Raw genomic sequence first — 23,541 nt, forward strand, 5'->3', positions numbered from 1 at the left:
GCATGGTCCAAAATTAAAACAGTTACTCAATTAAGACACGCCACATCTTTACTAATAACTTTTCCTTTTTGTTTTTTCCTTTGTGCTTTTACTTCTATTTCTTGTCAGTCTCTGCCCTGGTGAAAGGCCCAGTGCACACTGGACTGGAACTGGCAGCTGGCATCTCTCCTCTTCTAACAGACTTATTATATTTTTTTCCTGCTAAACTCCTGCCTGTAAATTTCAGGTAGTAACCTTTGCATTTAAAGTGTGTGCAAGTGTGGGCATAAGTGTATTATTTATGCCAATGACTCTTGCCTAAGATGCTTTATCTCATTTTTTCTACCTATTAACTAAAGTCTCCCTCCTTCATCAGTGGGAGCATTTCCGTCTCAAAGGCTACACACAGACAGGGATGAGCAAGGCCCACGTACCAAGGCAGACTGCAGCCTCAAATATGAACCCTTTTGATTTTCAAGAACTCACAGATATTGTACAGAAATATTTTGACAAGAAGGCGGTCCGTATGAGGGTAATTTTCCAGAACACACATGGCACGAGATTCAGAAACAAATAGTTACTCATTCTCAGGAGTTTAGAAAGAAAACAAATAAACGAAAATGCCTTTTCATTCAAGACTTCTGTAGAGGAATTAGTAGTCTAAGACAAAAAAAATACTGACTTGAACACTCAGTGCCATCAGCTGTCCAAAGACTTAGATGAGGCACAAATTAATATATCCATGCTAAGAACCCAAATTGTTCAAGCTACAAATTCCTTTTTAGCTGTGAATGAACAATTAGAAGAGGCCAAGGCAGAATTAAAGTATTTAAAGTCAAAATGTGCCTCACAGGGACAGGTTAATGCTGTCTCCTCACAGATTCTGCCATCTGCACCATTGCCACCCTCACCATATAATCCATGTAGTCAGTTTATAGAGAAACAGAACACCGTTTTTGTAGCATGCCAGCAAAAAGGTAAACTTGCTACAGATGTAGAACAGGAAGAAGAACCGACAAATGAAGATGAGGAAAATTCACCACCAGGCCAGAGCAATACCAATAGTACCCCTATAAGTGACACAGCTCCAGTAACTGTAGTGCTGCAGGGACATATGAAGGACAGTGACATTGAAAGAATAGTACAAAAAGTGGGACCTATGCCTTTTAACATAAATGAATGGTGCAAATGGGCTACTGACATTCTGATTCACTGGGGTCTAGGGAAATACAAAAGGAACACTGCAGATTTTGATAAGCTTATTCACCTAGCCCTGGGTCCACATTATTATAAATTTGGATCTCTTGTTCATCCATACCAATTTGTAAAGATGGGCATATGGTTCATATGTTAGTGGGTACCTTCTCTTGATTATATAAAATTGAATATCAGTACATAATCTCCACTGGTCAGGCTATATCTCCATTCCCTTTCTATCATCCCCCCATGCAGAAGAACCCTGATAACCCTCTGACAAATCCCTCTGTTTACCTTTCCATCTCTTCCTCCCATCCCCCATGTGCAACAGAATCCCGACAATCCATACCCCAGTGCACCTTTCTATCTCTCCCTCCTATCCCCCACGTGCTGCAGGACCCTGATAACCCATCCCCTACGTACCTTTCCATCTCAACCTCCCATTCCCCATGTGAAGCAGACACCGAAGACCCATCCCCCTGCACACCTTTCCATCTCTCCCTCCCATCCCCCATGTGTAGCGGAACCCTTAGAACTCATCCCCCTGTGCACCTTTCCATCTCTCCCATCCCCCATGTGCAGAACCCCAACAACCCATCCCTCTGTGCACCTTTCCATCTCTCCCTCTGATCCCCCACTTGCAGCAGAAATCCAACAACCCATCCCTCTGCACACCTTTCCATTTCTCCCATCCCCCATGGGCAGCAGAAACCACATAATCCATCCCCCTGTGCACCCTTCCATCTCTCCCTCCCATCCCCCATGTGCATCAGAACCCCGACAACCCATCCCCATGTGCACTTTTCCATCTCTCCCTCTGATCCCCCACTTGCAGCAGAAATCCAACAACCCATCCCTCTGAACACCTTTCCATTTTTCCCATCCCCCATGTGTAACAGAATCCTGACAACCCATCTCCCTGAGCACTTTTCCATCTCCCCCTCACATCTCTCATGTGTAGTGGAACCCCGAGGATCCATCCGCCTGTGCACCTTTCCATCTCTCATTCCCATCCTCCATGACCAGCAGAACCCCGACGACCCATCCCCCTGCGTACCTTTCCATCTCTCCCATCCCCCACATGCAGAAGAACCCCAAGGACCCATCCCCTGGTGCACCTTTCCATCTCTCCCATCCCCCATGTGCAGCAGAACCACAAAAACCCATCCCCCTGCGCACATTTACATCTCTCCCTCCCATCGCCCATGTGCAGCAGTACCCCGAGAACCCATCCCCCTGCGTACTTTTTCATCTCTGCCATCCATCCCCCATATGCAGCAGAATCTCGACAACCCATCCCCCTGAAATTTTTCCATCTCTCCCATCCCCCACATGCAGCAAACCCTGATGACCCTCCTAATGTGAGGCCCTGACATACCTCAGTTCTGAAAAGTGCAGCAGTGGCAACCCTGAACAGGCTGCTTAAATGTCTTTGCCGCTAGGGCCTTCACTCTGCCACCGCATCACTAATGATATCATCAATTACACGGCAGTAGAGGGAAGGTCCTGGGGAAGGCAGCAAAGCAGCCTGTTCAGTGCAGCCGCCACTGCACTTTTCAGAACAGAGGTGGGCTGGGAAGGAAGGATGGATACTCTTGCGGTTCAATTGTCAGACGCTGCGGCTGGGAATGAGGGATCGATATTATCATGGCCCGGCTGTCAGATGGCTATAGCCTACTAGTGGGCCAAGGATCGGGGGTTGGGAACCTCTGCACTAAGGTGTACATATTGAGATCTTTAAGTCTGTCTCCATAAGCCTTATGATAAAGACCATGCACCATTTTAGTAGCCTTCCTCTGGACCAACTCCATTTTTTAAATATCTTTTTAAAGTTGCGGTCTCCAGAACTTTGCACAATATTCTAAATGAGGTCTAATCAGAGTCTTATACAGGGGCATCAATACCCCCTTTTTCCTACTGGCCACACCTCTCCGTATACACCTTAGCATCCTTCTAGCTTTCACTATCACCTTTTCAACCTGTTTGTCCACCTTAGGCTTAGCTGCCTTGTAATAACATCTCTGCCCACATATGCAATGTACTTGATAAGTGTCATCATTCTCATCCCCACACATTTCAGCCAGATTAATGTTTGTCTCTCTCTTAATATGAGTTTAGCTTCAAAAACAGCAGCAAACTATATTTAATGTTAAGTGCAGAGAACTACAGCAGATGCACTTGAGATTAAACTCTGGGGAGAAGGACACTATAAAGGTTCTATATCCTTAGTGTGAGAGTTAAACTCAAATCAGCAACAGACTTAAATGATACCCCCTCCCATTAATTCGATTTCTATTTCTTTGTTTATAAAATTGCCTGGATTTTAGAGGGAAGTGTAATGTCAATAATTTAAAGATGAATTTGAGTGGGATCAGCAAGAATCCTGCAACATCTTCTGCCAGACCAATGAATTATGTACAGTCTCAGCAGCTGATTCGTTGGACAAACTATTTCACAGTTTTGAAGATGAAAACTCATTCTCCTCTGATTATTTTAATTATTTTTCTTATCCTATGGAAGTTCACTGAGTGTTCATGCTCTTTAGGGAAAGATTTTTTGGCTTCACCCGGATATCACAAGAATGGAGACATCATCGTTGGGGGAATAGTAACTATCTCCGAAATTGATTCAGCTATGCGTTTCATCAAAAATCCTCTTCAATCCCTTCATAAATATTTGTAAGTAGCCTTGTTTAGCTCATTCATACTAGGTTTATGATCACATATTTTACATTAAATGGTTACTAACGGTGGGAGTTAATGAATGTAGTTGGACCTTTTGAAATTGACTAAGTTGAATTATCTAAATTTAGGATTCTATTATTGATTAGAATTCCAAATTTGCCCAGTGAACTTCGGTGTGATTACCATTGGCTGCCACGGTAATCAGCTTTGTAAAAGAGGACCTTAGCTTCATAACACATTGGTGACCATGGAGTAGAATAACAACAGAAATTAATATTCCGGAGCACTTTGCCATAGAAGAGCATCTGTTTACTGGGTAGGTGCTGCTGACTGGGATATTCTCGGGCACCATCTGGGCACTGTCTCTGAATATCTTTAAAGACCCCTCTGCTTTGTGTATAAAGTGCCAGGGTGTCGTAAGTTATCCAGTGAAGTTAACAGGATAGCAGATGATATTGCCACCATCTGGATTAGTTCCAGTGCTAACCTCCTTATTTGGCTCCTAAATATCCTGACAACTCATATGTAATCAGTCTTGAACTGCAAGGTAATGGCAGAATAGAAATCACTAATGTAATGTAATGAAAACCAAACTGACCACAGCAACTGAATATTGGATATGGATTTTGATTTAGGGCTCCTTTTATCAAGCCGCGGCTTCAGTGCGTAGGACCTTTCATCATGCGCTTCCTGTGTTTGCCTTCCATGCGCTGGCAAAAAACTACCGCCTGCTCATGAGTCCAAACAGTAGGCACATTTCTACAGTGACCAGCCACAGTCAGGAAATTCATCTGTCGTTTCATAGCTCAGTCATTTTGAAAATGAAAGAGTAACTGAATCTCCTGGTAGATCTATTATTACCCCTAAGGGAAGGAAATAAAAGTTTTATTTTTTGAGAACTTCTTGGAAGATGACATCTAGGGACATTCCAATCTAAAAGAACCGAGTAGTGAAAACGCCAAATAGGATCTTGAAAGCAATGCAGATACATTTAATCATTAGAAATTGGAAAAATTGGGAGCGTTTAAATTTTACCTTTTGGTGGGAAACACTTTGCTTATACTACTGTTTTGAAAGAATGTTGGCGGAACAATCTGGGAAATGTAAAAATTTTAAAGAAATTTGGAGTCCCTTGGAGTCTTTTGTTAAACAAATTAATGATTCGTAATTCACTAGATTAAGTCTTGTTTGCACACACATCTAGTAAGGGAGGGTGGGAAAGGGGGAAGGGATGGGTAATTTGTTTCAGTAATTTGCAAGTGCTGTTTATTGAATTTTTTGAATGTATATTGTTTGCACTTTTGTATGCTTATAAAAGCAATAAAGATTTTAAAAAAAAGAATTCAGGGATGCATAGGAAGCCAATGTAATTCTTTAAGCAAAGGAGTTACATGGTCAAATTTACTTTTACCAAAGATAAGCGTAGCAGCAGATTGCATTTTAATTTACATTATCTGATACTGAATCTCATTACAGTTATGAATACAACAGCTACTACAACTTCCTGGCCTTCGTCTTTGCAGTGGAGGAGATTAACAACAGCTCAAAACTCTTACCCAACATTACACTGGGGTATCACCTTTATGACTCTTACAATAATTTGCTCACACAACTTAGGTCTGCCATAAATATATTTTCACGAAACGATGTGCCAAACATTAATTATAAATGTAAAACATCTGGAACACTTGCAGCTATCATTGAAGGTCTCCCATCTGAGGGATCAAGTCAAATATCAAATTTGATCTCAATATACCACTACCCACAAGTAAGGTGACAGCTACATTTTACTTTATTTCCTGTTCTATAATCCATTTCTACAGACCATCATCTTTAATAAAAGTGAATCCAAATTGATATTACAAACATAAATGTTATAAGCTTCCAAAACTAAAGGATGGCAATTAAAGTTACATTTTTAGTAGCACATCTATTTGCAAAATCTAATGTATATGCTAAGGGGCTCATAATTTTTTTAAAAAGTAGAAAAAGTGGCTTAAGTAGGTAATTGGACGATCAACAAGACAGATCGTTCAAGTACCAATAATTATAACTGGTTTTGGACGTATAAAAAACCAGCTTAGGTCTTTCCAATGCCTCTGCAAGCCCAAAGTTAAAAGGAGCATTTTTGAAGGAGTGGATAGGGTGGGAAGTAGGCCGACCTAGACTTAGTCATCTCGCAGCCATAACAAAAAAGATTTGACAGGTTACCAGACGGAACTTATACGTTTTGACTTAGACCAAGTCAATACAGGTGTAAGTTCAGAATCAGGCTGCTGAGCTGATCGTGGCTTCCACAATCAGCTCAGCAGCCCAGAAAAACCATCCTCCCACACCATTAATGATCGCGGCCTGGTCCGTTGAGTCCACCACAGTCTCTCTCCATCTGGCTTTCACATACTTTCAGACTTGGTGCTAACTCCACCTTCAGTCCTGCCATCTCATATTTTTTTTTTAAAGTTCACTCTGTCGTGTTTTAACTGAGTTTAACTAATTAATCATTTCCATATTGTCCTTTCATATTTTAAGCATGGTATTCTAATTTTAGTACACAAGGCTCTCTTAGGTTCTTATCTTTTATTGTTTCATTTGAGTCTTATCTGTTCCTCCCTTATGATATTTGCTTTTAGATAAGTTATCTTAATGCTTCATGTGCACTTTTTATTTATGGTTTTAGCATATATCCTTCAGATATGATTCTGTTTTTTGGGTTTTAAGTGGCTTGCAGATTAATCTGCAGGCTTATAACACTGGATGAGCCCGCGAAGATGGTTTTGGAGGGGTAAGGGTTAATTAATTAGTGGTAGGTAGGTAGGAGAATGGGTAGTGGGTTGTTAGGCAAGTTAGGTAAGGGGAGGGGTGGAAGTAAGAGGTAGGGATAGGTGTAGGTGAGAGCGAGCAAGGGTTGTCTAGGAAAAGGGGCTCTGGAATTGGAGGAGTTTTCTGAGGAGAATTGGTGGGCAGTGGAGAACTAGAGGTTTAGAGGGAGTGGGGAAGGTTAGGGTTGGTGGGGAAAATTGTGTGTTTCAATTGTTAAAATTAGCTTGATAGGTGGGTATTTGTGGGGCTAGGGGTTTGGTTGGGGGGTGAGTTTCATGGGTAGCCACATGTTACCTCTTTGTTGCTGTTGCTGAATGTAGGCTGCGTCGGGCAGGGTGGGCGATTTGTAGTGGTGGCTGCGCTGGACATCGGCGGTAGAGTCTGGTTCATGCTGAGTCAGCTGTTTTGCATTATTGGCAGTGCTGTGTTTGCCTTCCTTGTTGATTTTGCCTGAAGGCTGTGTCGGACAGGGCTGCTGCTTGGTGGGATGCCTTGCCATTTCCTTGTATTGGAGGCAGAGCCTTGTTCGGGACGAGTGCGTTAGCAGCTTACCGCTTTTGGGAGCGCTGTTTTTTCTGCATTCATTGCTGCTCTTGAAGGCAGGATGCATCAGCTCAGCCCTTGCATCAGAGGTGAGCCTGTCGGGTCGAGTGAGCCGGTTGCTTCCTTGGTGGTGCGTTGCTGCACTTTGCAGACAGGGAGGCAGAAGCCTCATTCTGGTTCCGCTGGAGTCAGCTGTGCGGCAGTTTGTGTATTGGATCCAGACTTCTGAGCGGTCGGTGCTCTGTTATTCCTGCATGGCAGGGTGGAATTCTGCAAGTGGTGGCAAGTATTCTTGGGATTGGGCTGGGAGGAACGTGTGTCTGGGGAGGTGTGTTTAAGGGTGTGTGCAAGGGGCTTGTTTGGTATGATTTGGGGTGTTGGTGTTTAGGGTTGGGGCTTATACAGTGGATTTAAGGATTTTTTGGAGTGGTTGGGAAATTGTAAAGGTTTTGTATCCTCGTGGCACCAGCCACCAAGTCTGGTGGTCCCAGGAGAGGGAAGGGTGGGACTTGGGGGACGGACAGCAGTACTGACCCAGGCTGTTGATGCTGTGGTTGCGTCTCAGCCTGTGGGTGCTGTGGCTGCGGCGAGGGGTTTGTGAGCTGGTGCTTCGGGTCATCGTGGGGCAGCCTCGTGTCAGCGTGTGGGTCCAGAGCCTGTGGCTGGTAGAGTGCATAGACGTCCAGTGGCAGCGTCTGTTCCTGACTCTTTACCTGGACCTTCTGGCCCTGCTCCTGCTGCTATTTTGGATGAATCTATGGGGGTTTTGTATGATTTGTTAGCAGGGGCTGGTGGGGTTTTGGGTAGGGGTGTGGGATCATCTGGGGATGGGCAGGTGGTTTCGGGTGGTCGAAAGTCAGTTAGCAAAAAGTTGCGTGACCTCAAGTTTTTGAAAAATTTGCGTCATGTGGTTAAGCGTTTGGATAGAGAAAAGAAACAGAGGCGAAGTGTTCAGGGGGATCCGATGGCAGCTTGGCAGTCCTCGGACTCTTATGATTCTTTGGAGCCTTCTTCTGTTTCTTCTTCTTCTGAGGATGAGGGTGCGCCTGGTTTGGAGGAGCAGTTTCGGCTGGTTGGTCAGGCCCCTGTGGCTGGTCAGTGCCGAGTACCTCTGGGGCTGCCACGGTGGGTGTGACTCGTAATGGTCATACGATGTGTGAGATTGCTCCGCTTGATGGTGGTAGTTCTAATAAATTGCGGCAAAAAAATTTGAGAGGGAAATTTGTGGATGTGTTTAGTTTATTAGAAAAGGAGCATGATAAATGTGATAAGAAAAAATATGATGGTAAGGCTGAAGGCTCTCGTAAGAAGTCTCATGTACTGCGTACTATCATGAACAAGTTGTTGGGTTTTAATATTTATGCGGCGGTGGTTGGTGCAGCTTGGCCAGCTCTGTATGTAGGTTCTTTCCGTTATGCCAATATGATATTACGGGCGTATCGGACTTTTGGGAGCTAGTCATGGTTAAACTATGATGAGCAGTTTCGTAAAAGTCTGGTGGCTGACAAATCCTGGGCGTGGGGTTATAGGGATGTAGATTTATGGTTGGGGAGATGATGCAGGCCAGGTCTTGGTCCTTTCGTCCCAGCAGTTCCTTTGGGTCTGGGTTTTATGGGGGAGCCTCTGCAATTTTCCAATTCAATGAGAGGGCATCCTGTAAATACCGTCACCTTTGCAGTCAATGTGCCGGTTCCCACCCAGCCTTTAGGTGTGCCAGTAGTGGTGGGTGAGGCCAGGGTGCAGGTGTGTGGCCCTCAGGATATTTGCTGGGGAGCATGCATGGCTAAAACCCCTTCGCCTATTGATTTGAAAGTTTTGGATGTCTGGTTGCACTACAGGTGATTGAGGCCAGCAGCGTGCCTGATTTTAAGGCCAAATGGGATCGGCACATGGGATCTATTCACAGGGCAAAGGTAGAGGAGGGACATTAAGGTGGGCAGACTAGATGGGCCGTGGGCCCTTATCTGCCGTCTATTTCTATGTTTCTATGTTTCTATGTTTCTATGAGGATGCTGCGCAGTTGTTGTGGGAGGGTTTTCATTTGGGTTTTGTTATTCCTTTTGCTGATCCCCCCTTTTCACATTTGTGTAATAATGCGTCTTTGGTACAGTTGCATGTGGAGGTGGTATGGGATAAGTTGAAGAAGGAGTTGGGTTTGGGAAGGATTGCTGGTACTTTTTCGGTCCCTCCATTGCCGGATTTTGTGGTGTCTCCTTTGGAGGTAATACCGAAGAAGGAGTTGGGGAAGTATAGGCTGATTCATAATTTGTCTTTTCCCCCGGGGCGCAGTGTGAATTCATTTATTGATTCTTTGTTCTGTTCTGTGCAGTATACTTCTTTTGATATGGCAGTGTCTATGCTGCGCAATTTGGGTCCGGGGGCCTTATTAGCAAAGGCGGATATAGAGTCTGCCTTTCGCTTACTTCCTGTCCATCCTGATTCCTTTCATTTGTTGGGTTTTCAGTTCCAAAATGGTTATTATTTTGACAAGTGCATGCCGATGGGGTGTTCTGTGTCCTGTTCTTATTTTGAAGCCTTTTCATCTTTTCTGCATGGGGTCACTGAGCAGGTGTCAGGTTGTGGAAGTATTGTTCATCATTTGGATGACTTTTTGTTTGGGCGTCCAGTGTGTTCTATTTTTTTTTTTAATTTATTTATTCAATTTTCTATACCATTCTCCCAGGGGAGCTCAGAACGGTTTACATTTATTTAGGTACTCAACCATTTTTCTACTCAGTGTGCTGAGATGGTGGCAGCATTTGAGGCTGTGACTAAGAATTTGGTGTGCCATTGGCGTTAGAAAAGTTGGAGGGGCCTGCTACTTCCTTAGTTTTTCTGGGTGTGGAACTAGATTATATTCGGATGGAATCTTGGCTACCTTTGGCTAAGGTATAGGCTTTGTGTCTGGCTATTGGAGAGGCTTTGGGGAAGTCTAAGTTGACTTTCCAAGAGATTCAGTCCTTGGTGGGTCACTTTAATTTTGCATCTAGGATGATTCCAATGGGTCGTGTTTTTTTCTTGCCGTTTGGCTATTCTTTCCAGGGGTCTTATTAAATAGAATTTTAAGGTACGCCTGACAGCGGGTGTTAAGGCTGATCTTCGGCTCTGGTATCAGTTTTTGCAGAGCTTTAATTGTGTTTGTGTGTCTCATCGGTAGATTTACATCTGTTTACTGATGCTGCTGCAGGTTTCGGTTTTGGTGCCTATTTTGGGGGAGCTTGATGCGCTCAACCTTGGCCAGTCTGGTGGCACGAGCGTGGGTGGAGTGCTAATATAGCTTTTCTGGAATTGTTTCCTGTTTGGGTAGCCACTATAATTTGGGGTGACCGTTTGCAGCACAGGAAGGTGGTGCTGTTTTTGGACAATGTAGAGGTGGTGCAAGCTGTTAATGCGCAATCAGCTCATTGTCCGTTGCTGGTGGAGTTACTGTGTCTTCTTGTGCTCCGTTGTTTGCAATTAAATATTACTCTAACTGCTCAGCATGTACCAGGCTTGCTTAATGAGATTGCCGATGCCTTATCTCATTTTCAGTGGACCCGTTTTCGGGCTTTAGCCCCCATGGCAGACCTGAAACCTACTGTGATGCCGGTGGAGCTGTGGAGCAGAGTACAGGATTCTTAACAGAGCTGCTGCGGAATAGTCTGGCTGTGAATACTTGGAAATCCTATCGCTCTGGCTGGTGCCATGTTCTGCTCTTTTTGGCGGATCCAGTTTCTAGTGGAGGTCTGCCTTTTTCGGTGCCTATGATGGAACAGTCTTTGTTTTTTGCCCGGCAGCAGGGGTGGTCGGTAGGTGTAGTGCGCTCTTCTTTAGCGAGCGTGGCATTTCTGTCCCAATTATTGGGTTATGCTAATCCTTGTGCTGCGTTTTTGGTGCAGAAATTATTTCAAGGCTTTCAGCGTTCCAGCAGTTCTCAGGGTTTGAGGCCGTTGCATTTGCCTCTTTCTCCAGCAGTGTTATTGCAGTTTTGGGACGCTTTGCCTACTGTTTGTACTGATGCCTTTGAAGTGTGTCTGTTTCAGGTGGCATTTAGTGTTGCCTTTTTTGCAGCCATGAGGATTGGTGAGCTCGTTGCCCCGGCCTCTTCTGCTGTTGGGGAGACTGGGTTGTTAGTCTCAGATGTGGTTTTGCAAGGGCACTGTTTGCGTTTGCACATTCATAGATCTAAAACTGACCAAATGGGTGCTGGAGTATGGGTGGTATTACGGGCACTGGGGACTGGGGTTGTTTGTCCAGTCCTTTGCGCTCAGGTGTATGCGGTGGTGCAACCTGTTGGGGGCTTATTTTGGCTCCTTCATGCCAGTGGTGCACCATTAACGCGTTATCAGTTTGCTTCTGTTTTCAAATTGTATTTACTAGCGCTTGGTTGTGATCCAAAGCATTTTGGAACACATTCTTTTAGAATTGGGGCGGCGTCTTATGCTGCAGGGCGTGGAGCTTCTGCGTCTATGTTATGCAGGATTGGGCGCTGGTGTTCGGCTTGTTATCAGCGCTATGTGCGTGCTCTGCCGGACAGTGCTGATGTTTAATCTTGTTTTGCTTCAGTTTCTCCTACAGATGCCTTGCTGCCTGATAATTTTGTATGGTTCTGTGGCCATTCCTGTGTCTTTTGGGCACAGCACTGAGCAAAGGAGTTTCGTTGGGAACCGAACCTTGGACTGGTGCATTTGGGAGTCCACATCAGATGGCTGGGCTTGAGAGGCATGCTGTGGGAACAGTTTTTTCCAACTTTACTGCAAGCTCAACATTTTTCTTCACCTCAAGTGATTGTTTTCCATGTTGGGGGTAATGATTTGTGTTATACTAAAGAAGTGGACCTTATTCGGAGAATGAAGCAAGATTTGTTGTCTGCCTTCTTTTATTTTCCAAGTACTCGTTTTGTATGGTCTTGCATCATTCCCTGGTTGGTTTGGCGAGATGCTTGTAAAGTTGAAGGTATTGAGTATCTACGCAAATGTGTTAATTCTGAAGTTTCCAGGTTTCTGGGTATGATGGGAGGTTTAGTACTTTATTCCTATATTCCTAATATCAGAAATCAAGTGCTTCAATTCTTCAACTTATGAAAGCAGAAGAAACCTCAGTGTTTCTCAGGAAAATTCCTGTGAAACCATCTATGGCAACAATAATATTACCATAGAGAAATACATCCTTGGTCTCAATAGCACCACTTCAGATACACTATTTTCACTATTTACTTTGTTTCTTTTTATCTCTTATCACTATTTCATTCTTAATTTTTCAAAATTCAGTGAAGATAAAAATGAGCACTTATCTTAATAATTTCTTCTGATATTACAAAATCACCGCAGTCTGCAATTTAAGGTCCAGCGCGGTACCAATCAACCACGCTTGGAAAAATCCATTCAATATCCTTTCACACAGAGATATCGCGACAGGCCCTGTTTCACCCTACGGCTGCATCAGGGGATTATCTCAGTTAGGAATAAATTATAGTTCTCTCCTGGTCCTCCACATCCTTCCTTTACTCTGGGATGTGAAATACATCACCTAGAAGTCTGATTAGGAAGTATAAGAAATTTTAAATAAACTTCAAACTTGAAACTTGACTTTTGATAAATATATTGAGAGTGATTTCTACTCTTTCTTTATATTCGTCTTCTTTTTCTGGAGCCATATGTTAACCGTATGCCTGGTAAAATTCTTTTTTCACTCTTCAGTCTCTTTTCTTCATCTTCCTTTATTTTTGCCTGACTTTTCTTCTTTGGTTCTTGCCTTCTGGTCTCAGAGAGGTTGACTTGTCCAATCTGATGAGATTCAGCACTCCCATCTTTCTCCTTTGACCTTTTATAAAAGCTATCTCAATCCCAGGAATCTTCTCTCTGCTGCAGTCACAAAGTATGTGTATTCCTCTGACACAGACAGAATTGCATCTCACATCAATACAACTCTTTATTTCACACTCGCAGGTAACTATATCCATCATTTTGTTGAGCTTCTCCATAAATCTGTTTTTCTCTTCCAGTTTTGTTCTGTCCATGGAAATTTGTTAGCTTGCTTCTACGTGGAAGAGGCACTGTGGGTCAAACTAGAAAGAGGGAAGGGAAATGTATTTACATTAGTGTAATATATAGGCCTCATTTACAGACAGACGACGTGAACAGGTATTTAGTAGTAGACATTCAAAATATGGCTGGAAAAAGGGAAGTAATATTAGTAGGTGATTTTAATATGCCATATATTGATTGGGGAATCCCTATTGTGGGGTCTTCTAGAAGTATGGAAATCCTGTATTTTTTACAAGGAGAACTGTTCCAGCAGTTGGTATTAGAACCTGTGCGGGATTGAACATACTGGATTTACTGCTTACACCTGGGGAAAGTGTTTCTGATGTCACATTGGGTGATTATCTGGCATCAGTGATCGCCTCATCGTGTGGTTTAATATTAAGACAAGTGTAAAGGGAGATCATTCAAAAGTGAAGCTTCTGCTCATTGAAAAAAACTAACTTTATTCAGATGGGGGATCCCATCAAGGGATTGTTTTCTGGATGGGAACATCTGGAAGGAGTAGGAAACCAGTGGACAAAACTGAAAGGAGCTATTGCAAGGGCAACAAGTCATTTTGTAAGGACAGTAAGTAAAGTACAAGGAAAACAAAGCAGCTTTGGTTCTCAAAAGTAGAAGCTGAGAAAGTAAGGAAAAGAGATTAGCTTTCATAAACCACAAAAGATCACAGAAAGAGGAACACAGGCAAAACTATCTAGGATAGTTAAAAAAAGGCTGGTTGAATAGTCAGGAAAGCAAAGATACTAATGGAAGAAAAAATAGCTGACATGGTAAAAACAGCTGATAAGAAAGACAGAATTGCTTAACAAATATTTTTGTCTTCATAATAAGATGTATGGGTACAGACTTAAAGATCTCAATATGTATTTTGGAGGAAAGGCAGGAGAGGGGAGATATTATAGAGACATTTAAACATAGAGAAACATAGAAACATAGAGTATGATGGCAGAAAAGGGCCAGCGGCCCAACAAGTCTGCCCACTCAAGAACCCTCCCTCCTTTGAGAATCTATCTTTTAAGTATAACTCTGCAGCAACCCCACCTGTTTGTCCCAATGCCTCTTGAAGTCGAGCAGGTTACTGGCCTCGACTACCTGGCGTGGAAGACCATTCCATCGATCAATCACCCTTTCAGTGAAGAAGTATTTCCTAAATGTCACCTTGAAATCTTCCCCCCTTAAGTTTTAGCAGATGCCCTCATGCACCGTGGGACCCGTAAGAAAAAAGATTTCTTCCTCCACCTCAATGCAGCCCGTGATGTATTTGAATGTTTCTATCATGTCCCCCCTTTCTCTGCGCTCTTCGAGAGAGTATAAGCGCAGTCTGCTCAGATGCTCTTCATATGGGAGATCTTTAAGTCCCGAGACCATCCTAGTGGCCATTCTCTGGATCGACTCTATTCTCTTCACATTCTTTTGATAGTGTGGCCTCCAAAACTGGACACAGTACTCCAGATGCTGTCTCACCATGGATCGGTATAACGGCAATATGGCTTCAGGCTTTCGACTGATAAAGCTCCTTCTGATACAACCCATCATTTGTCTAGCCTTAGCTGTAGCTTTCTCCACCTGATTGGCAGCTTTCATATCTTCCAAGTCCCTTTCTGCAACAGTTCTTGTTAATTTCTCACCGTTCAAGGTGTATGTTCTGCATGGATTTCAGTTACCAGGATGCATTACCTTACTTTTTTGGCATTAAAATTTAGTTAAAATAATATAATAATAAAAATGGAAAAGCTAAAAAGTGTAAATGTCAGAAATAGACATAAACAATTTACAAAACTTTATTCATTTCAGAAATATTATAATATGAAAAGTATCATTAACTTAATAAGACTATTATAAAATCAGTATAAAGATATATAAAAGACTCAAGCCCCACTAGCAAAAAATGTAAGCTTCATGATCATGAATGACTTGTTGGCTAGCTCATATTTACTCTTTGGCTCTAGTGGCGTTTCTTCCTTTTGAAAAAGAAAGCTTGAAATATGGCCTGAGAATGAGTTAAGAAGAATGTTCATGACTCTGATTTAGAACTGCCCCTCTTGCTCATGGGCTTCTTGACTGTGAACTTCTGGTGCATCCGTGGTGGTCCCTTACCTTACGTTAAAGACTTTAGTATACAGGATCTTCAGTCCTAGGATTCTAAGGACTTTGTTTCTTTTTTTTTGGACTTGCTTTGCTTTCAGGACATTTGCTTTAAAATTTTTTTTTGTTCGGATTTTGCCTGAACTTGTTCTCACTTTTTACCTGATTGAACTCTTTATTTTTTGCACGATATTTTCACTTGATTGTTAGGTGACCCTTTCATGTGCTTTTTTTGCCTGTGTTTGCTTTGTCTGTAACTGTTATTGAATGTAATCGTTTTTGCATCTTTTAAGCTGTTATGCTACCATACATGTTTGTTTTATACATTTATAATTGTATCTATTCATTCTACTATTGATGCTTTTGCTTCTGAGCACTCTTCTTGGTTTATATAGATGATATTTTCTAGATTTAAAAGTGTTTAAAGGGTGGAAACTTTTGCTATTGGGATCCCTTTTTCATTCATGATCATGAAGCTTACATTTTTTGCTAGTGGGGCTTGAGTCTTTTATATATCTTTATACTGATTTTATAATAGTCTTATTAAGTTAATGATACTTTTCATATTATAATATTTCTGAAATGAATAAAGTTTTGTAAATTGTTTATGTCTATTTCTGACATTTACACTTTTTTGCTTTTCCAATTTTTATTATATTATTTTGACGTTATTGAATGTGAGGGGCTTATTTTTGATTCGACTAGTTTTTGCCCTTCTTATTTGTATACTAATTTTTTTCTCTCTTTTTCTTGGTTGAATAGAATTTAGTTGCCAAGTACTGGACCATTGTTCTAGTAAAAGTAGATCCTGCTCCATAGCTTTGGGCCAGGTTTCGCTGTCAGGTTCCGTTGCGTTGCCCACAATGTTGCATAATTTAACGTCATCGGCAAATAATGTAATTTTGCCTTAAAGTTCCTGAGTTAGATCCCTTACAAAGATATTAAATAGCATCGGGCCCAAGACCAAGCTCTGTGGCACTCCACTGGTCACTCTCGACATTTTTGATGGAATACCGTTTATCATTACCCTTTGAAATCTGCCGCTAAGCCAGTCTTCTACCCATTTAGCCAGTGTTTCTCCAACTCCTATCGCGTTTATCTTGTTCAATAACCTACAGTGTGGGACACTATCAAAAGCCTTGCTGAAGTCTAAATACATGACATCCAGGGACTCTCCCCATTCAGTTTTTTTGTTATCCAGTCAAAGAAGCTTATCAGATTGGATTGACAAGACCTTCCCTTTGTAAAGCCATGCTGGTGGGAATCTCTTAATCTTTCATCGTCCAGAATAGTGTCCAATCTATTTTTAATCAATGTTTCCATGAGTTTACTCACTATTGATGTGAGACTCACCGGTCTGTAATTTTCAGCCTCTGACCTGCATCCCTTTTTGTGGAGTGGAATAATATTGGCAGTTTTCCAGTCCAAGGGAACTTTTCCCTTGCTTAGGGAAAGATTGAAAAGCTTGGCTAACGGTTCTTAAAGGACATCTCTCAATTCTCGAAGTACTCTGGGGTGTAGGTTATCCGGACCCATAGCTTTGTTTACCTTTAATTTTGATAGCTCGTGGTAGATGTTGCTCGCTGTAAATTCCATGTCTCGGAATTGGTCCTCTGAGCTCCCCTTTGTCTGTAGCTGAGGTCCGGATCCTGGCGCTTCACAGGTGAAGACTGTGCAGAAGTAGTTATTGAGTAGTTCTGCTTTGTCTGCGTCCAAATCTGCAAAGCTACCGTCAGGTTTCTTTAGGCGCCCAATACCGCTTGTGTTCTTCTTCTTGTTGCTAACGTATTTAAAAAAAGATTTATCCCCTTTTTTAACCTGCCTAGCTATGTTTTCTTCCATCTGACTGTCGCTTTAACTTTTCTAGATTTCGCCAGGTAGGTTTCTTTAGATTCTGGTCATTGTGATTGTTTGTAGGTTACGAAGCTTTTTTCTTTTGCTTTACTAGTTCTGAGATCTCTGCAGAGAACCACTGTGGTCTATTTTTTCTGCGTTGTTTGCTCACGGTTTTTGTGTATCTGTTGGTTGCCTCTTACAGAGTAGATTTCAGAGCTGTCCATAGCACCTCTACATTGTCCATCTGGTTTTGCAGCGCTTTGTAGACATATTCCCCCATGCCCTGAAAGTTAGTTCCTTTAAAATTTAGGACCTTAGTGGTCTCTTTCTTGAGGTAGAATCACACCATGTTGTGGTCACTGGAGGCCAAGGTTTCTCCCACCGAAACCTCTGTGACACTGTCTCCATTGGTAACAGGTCCAGGATTGCCTGATCCCTGGTGGGTTCTAGTACCATCTGCTTGAGGCGTGCTCCTCGCATGGCGGCTAGTAGCCTCTTGCTGCTGCTGGTAGTAGCGGAGGGTTTGTTCCAGTCCACATCAGGCATATTGAAGTCTCCCAATAACACTGTTTCTCCACGCTGTGTGATGGTCTCAGTGTCATCAATTAGTTCATCGTCTGCATCCTCCCTTTGTCTTGGTGGTCTGTATACAACACCAAGATACAGGCATTTGTTATTGCCCCTGGCAAGGTTCACCCAGAGAGATTCTCCCTTATACTTGATGTCTGTGATTTTAGTAACTTTGATGTCTTCTCTAAAGTATAGAGCTATTTCTCCTCCTGATTTGCCTTCTCTGTCGTGATGGAGTAAGTTATATCCTGGTATGACCATATCCCATCCGTGGGACTCTGAGAACCAAGTTTCTGATATCGCCACTACGTCAAGGTCAGCGTTCCTCATTTCCGCTTCTAGATCCAGAATTTTATTGCCCAAGCTACGGGCATTAGCATACATGGCTGTCCATACTTTTTGTTTGTATGGAGTGTTATCTGACTGAGATAGTTTGTCCCTTTTTTTAATTTTTAATTTATTTATTTATAAGTTTCCAATTTTATACAATCAAGATAAACTTGTAAAGAAAGATGATTCATGAAAAGAAAATCGTCATAAGAAAATTAAACAAGCAATTAAAATAACCTAACATAAATCTTCTCAAGTCCTCAAATGGATCCAAGATATAAATTAAATGCGAGTACATCAAAAAGAAACAATCTTTATAGAATCATAAGCTAACAGAGAGTAAGGACCTCTAATCTATTTAGCACTCTCCTTCTCCAGTCGGGACAAGGACAGGAAGGTCGTCAGTTGGGGATGATCAAAGAAGACATACTTCTGAGTTTTATAATGAATTACACATTTACAAGGATGTCTAAGGAAAAAAGTTGCCCCTAGGGCTAGAACACCAGGTTTTAACAAAAGAAATTTTCTTCTACGCTTTTGAGTCTCCCTTGCCAAATCTGGAAACATTTGTATCTTATGACCAAGAAATTATTTTTGTCTATGTTTATAGAACATTCTCATTAACCAACTCTTATCAGGGGTAAGAGCAAGCGTTAAAAGCAAAGTAGATGGAACAGACATTTCTCTATCAGATAAATCTAATACAGCTGAAATGTTTATAGGGTTTTGATTTGTTACTTGTTGAATATCTCGAGTCTTAGTCGGTAAATAATATACTTGTGTAATAGGTGGTAATGCAGACTCAGGTATTTCCAATATTTCTTGAAGATATCGTTTCAATATATCTTTAGGTGTTACCGTAGAAACTTTTGGAAAGTTAATCAGTCTTAAGTTATTATTCCTAGAAAAGTTTTCCAAAGATTCAATTTTCCTTCTTAAACTTATATTATCTTTAATCAAAGTCTCTTGAAGTTTCTTTGATAATCCTATATCTTCTGAAAGATTATTCGTTAAAGATTTAGAAGCTTCTAAATCTTTTTTCAAGTTCCAAATTTCAGTATCATAATTGTTAATTTTTCCTTCTAATTGTTGGAATTGAGAATTAAAAGTCTTTCCCAAATTAGAAATCAAGTTCCAAAGGGATTCTAATGTAACTTCCTGGGGTTTTTGAGGTAAGAAAAGTTGTAAATTTATTCCAAGTTGCTCACCAATTGCAGTTTCTCCCTGTCTCTGTTCCGTCTGGGCTGTTCTTACTCCACCAGCTGTTGAATCCTCACTTTCTAAGTTCAGGCTCTCTTGAGAAAGCTGAGAGCCTAAACTTCTGCTCTCCAGATTGACTTCTCTGGCCTCAGGGGTAGAATGTCCACCGACTCCTGGCAACACTCCCTCCCTTGGAGAGCTAGTAATGTGAGGTTGTAGTGGCAGTGCTCTGGCGTCGGGGCTGAGTGTTGTTTCAAGCCCCAAAGAGGCTGCCGGCACCTCGCCTCATTCCTGCACCTCCAGCGGGAAATCTGCCGATGCCGCCATGATGTCCTGCATCCGCCGCAGAAGTTCATCAACTGTGCCGACAGCTACTGGTCCGGAACGCCATGAGGCCTCAGCCACGCTCCTGCCTCTTCACTTCGGCATAGTAAAAGGTAAAAGTTTTCAATAGAGAAAAGTGGAGAGGTAATTTACTGGTGAACTTCCTGGCATCCTCTCATCAAGCTCATGGAAACACCATCTTGGATCCCTAGGGGATTAGTTTGTCCCTTTTAATCTTGCTTTTGTCGCCCTTATTATTGCCTTTGTCTCCTTTAGTATTCTCCCCCACATTATCGACTTGATTACTTACCTCTGACTCCCCTGACTCCAAGATGTATTCACCGTCTCTCCCTCTGCCCCCTGCTTTATCGACTCGAATGCTTACCCAAGATGCTAAGTCTCTGTCTCTCGCTCTGACTCCCTGTGAATTGATGCAAAATAATTTGCTTTCCTCAATCATGCCTATGTCTCCTTTAGTATAGCCTCTGTCCCCTTTAGTATTTAGGTTCCAAGATGGAGTTACTTACCCTACCAGTGTGAGAGTGGGTCCCCTCCCCCGGCTCACCTAGTTTAAAGCCTTCTGGAGCAGGTGGGCCAGGCATCATCCCAGGATGTTCTTCCCTCTTTTGGTTAGGTGTAGCCCATCTGGTCCCTGCAGTCCCTGAAGTGCCTCTCCGTGGTCCAGGAAGCCAAACTTCATCTCTTTGCACCATCCCCGTAGCCATTTGTTAGTCCTCTGGATCCGTTCTTTAGCACTCCCCTTGTTTCTTACTGATAGGATAGAGGAGAAGACCACCTGTGCTTTCAATTGCTTCAGCTTTTCACCTAGGGCTCTGAAGTCTTCCGGTATCTTCTCCGGTGAGTTCCTTGCGGTGTCGTTTGTCCCAACGTGGATGAGGAGCATTGGGTAGTGGTCTTGGGGTTTGATTATTTTTCCTAAGCAGGTAGTCACATCTTGGATCCTGGCTCCAGAGTGAGAGGGAATAGAATGAGGTTAAGAGGTGATAGGCTCAGGAATAATCTAAGGAAATATATATTTATATATATGTATATATTTACTGAAAGGGTTGTAGAAGCATGGAATAGTCTCTTGGTAGATGTTGTTGAGACAAGGACTGTATCTCAATTCAAGAAACCTTGAGGCAGGCACATAAGATCCCTTAGAGAGGGAGACAAGGAGATAGTGGATGCTGCAGATGGACATACTAGATATGTCAATTAGCCTTCATCTTCCATCATGTTTCTATGTTAAAAGGACCAATGCATACAAAGAGGTATGTACTTCCTTTATACTCTTCCTCCAATCCAATCACTCAAAATCATTCCAATCCCCAGAATAAACTCTTATCACCCAAAGTCAACCTTCCCTCCACAGAATACACTATTACCTTCCTGAAGACACTTCACAGAATCCCCACCCTTAAACTCATTTCTCCCCAAACCTACTAAAGCATTCCCTGGGGTCTAGCATTTGAGGCAGAAGTTATTCTGACATTTTTACTCTCCAGGTTTAAAATGGAACCTGTTAAATCCTTAAGTAGTTTTATACGTCTACTGCTGAGGTGAATTGTGAAATAAAGAATTTTCATATTGTATTTTTAACTGGTAATGCAAACCCTAGAAGTAGTCTATTTTGAATCCAGAGCCTGATGGAGCAAAATAGAATGTCTGCTAGACAGCAGGGAATTCCTTGGTAGGTCCAGTGGATTTCTGGGGAGTTAAGGGGCTGGGGTGACTTGAGGTGGGTGAGTGATCTGGTAAGGTGACTTTGGAGGCAGTTGCTTCTGGGAAATAGGGTTGACCTCAAGGGTCTGATAATATGTTTGAAGGAGGGGGTGGCCTCAGGAAGTTGGAGTTACTTCAGAAGGATAAGAGTCTGCTCTGAGAATTAGGAAGTCTTTATTTGGGAACACTCTTTTTAAGGAAGTCTTTATTTAAGATGGTGCCCAGTAGAACTGGACTGTACATACTGGCTTAATGCTTCAGGGCATAACAATAATACAGTTTGTGGGGTTGATCATAATTACAAGTTGTATTATTGACTTTACAGAAAACTAAGCTGTGTTAACATGCAATATTTTACTGTAGCTTAGTAGCTAACTCCCACAATCTCTGGAAGATAAAGATAATTCTGAATTAACTATATTTCTTGACAGATCAGCTATGTTTATCAGAATCCTTTTAACAGATATATTGTTAAGTTTCCTTATCTATATCAGACTATGCCCAATGTTCTTCCGATCATTGCTGGGATCATGAAATTACTGAAACATTTCAACTGGACTTGGGTTGGTATCATTATATATGAAGATGACAACAGCCTGCAGTTTGTCCATCTCCTGAAAGAAAGGATTGAGCAGAACGGAGCCTGTATTGAATTCATAGAAATACTCAGAAAGTGGCCATATCTAAGAGCTGACAAAATGAATAAGACTATTCATAAATCATCAACTAAAGTAATCATTAGCTATTTTGAAATACAGCTTTCATGGACTTTCTTTAAATGGATAAATATTCTAGAGATACCTGGCAAGGTCTGTATCATCATAACTGATTTTGATTTTACAACCAGCTACAAATTTAAATCTAGTTTCCAGAATAACACCTTGCTATTCACAGGAATGAAGAAAAATATTCCAAGCTTTATCAAATTTGTACGAGAGGTAAATCCTATTATGTTTCCTAATTATTCATATATTCAATTGTGGTGGAATGGACTATGTGAAAAAATCTGCTCCAAAAGCATCAGAAAATCATGTAAATTTCCAAAAAAATATTACTATCCCCACTGTACCAATACCCACTTTGCCAGAAGTTATACTATTTACAATGCTGTGTATGCCCTGGCACATGCACTGAAAGACATGCTTTTCTCTGGCTCTGGAAATACCACCATGTGGAATGGAGACCGACAGAGATTATCAGATTATTTGCCATGGAAGGTAATATCATTTCATAAAGGAATGCTATATTCAGAAATAGAATTGGTGGCAATTAGCTACTGGTAGCGTGGAGGGAGATCCATCTTATTTAAAAGATTTATTATTACCACATGTGTTATCTAGACTTTTGCACTCATCTTAAAACAATTCTTCAGATTTTGGTCAGAATGAAATATATGTATCTTCAAATAAATTTGGGTATATGGGCCGTATATTGTGGGTAAAATCTCTATGGAATTCCCATGATCACCATATCTCAAAAAATATGTGGAGGGGCATTTTCAATATAACTTCCAAATCTGAGATTAGACATTTTGTGGAATATGACCATTTTCAAAACCACAAAATATCTATTTGTTTCAAAAATGGCCATTTCTCAGATGTGCTTGTTCTCGGTGCATCTACTGTATCTTTTTTGAACCATTTTAGAAGAAAAAAAGTCCAAGTGGAAAATGTAAAAATAAGCCATTGGGATGAAGGAGGGGCCAACACTTTTAACAGACAGTCCACACAGAGAAGTGGAACACTGCATTGAACTTCACCCAAAAAGGCCCAGGAATATACCTTACCATAACTCCCTTAAGTGTATGGTGGTCCCTCCAAACCCCACTGGACTCAATTGTGCACCACATCAGGTTCATTAGTTATTTATATACTGCCTATCAATGGAGGTTATCAGTTATCTACATTCAGGTACTCAAGTGTCTTTCCCTATCTGTCCCAGAGGACTCAAGATCTACTTAACATAACTGGGGCAAGAGAGGGTTAAGTGATTTGTCTAGGGTCACAAGAATCAGTGCTGGGCTTGAACCCACAGTCTCAGGGTGTTGAGGCTGTAACTCTAATATACTGTTTTCTGTTTCCTTCATTTACATTCTTTATTCACCTCATTTTTTAACCATAGTAGCTGTCATCATTTGGTCTTCTCTCTGCCTTTTTTTATTATCTGAATCAATTCAATTTTAATCTTATCTCCCACAGTTCATTTCATTACAGTACTTTTAC

General features: G+C 41.8%; 1 protein-coding gene across 1 annotated transcript in view; it reads left to right on the top strand.

The window, feature by feature from the left end:
• The first annotated feature begins 8,187 nt into the window (after positions 1-8,187).
• LOC117346308 (vomeronasal type-2 receptor 116-like) overlaps positions 8,188-23,541 on the top strand; it is a 41,771-nt gene continuing 26,417 nt past the window's right edge. Inside the window, exons 1-3 of the mRNA XM_033915708.1 lie at positions 8,188-8,317; positions 10,531-10,829; positions 21,751-22,257. Coding sequence (XP_033771599.1) covers positions 8,188-8,317; positions 10,531-10,829; positions 21,751-22,257 — 936 coding nt within the window. The remainder of the gene's footprint in view (positions 8,318-10,530; positions 10,830-21,750; positions 22,258-23,541) is intronic.

The sequence above is a fragment of the Geotrypetes seraphini genome, chromosome 12, assembly GCF_902459505.1.
Source record: "Geotrypetes seraphini chromosome 12, aGeoSer1.1, whole genome shotgun sequence".
NCBI classification, from domain to species: domain Eukaryota; kingdom Metazoa; phylum Chordata; class Amphibia; order Gymnophiona; family Dermophiidae; genus Geotrypetes; species Geotrypetes seraphini.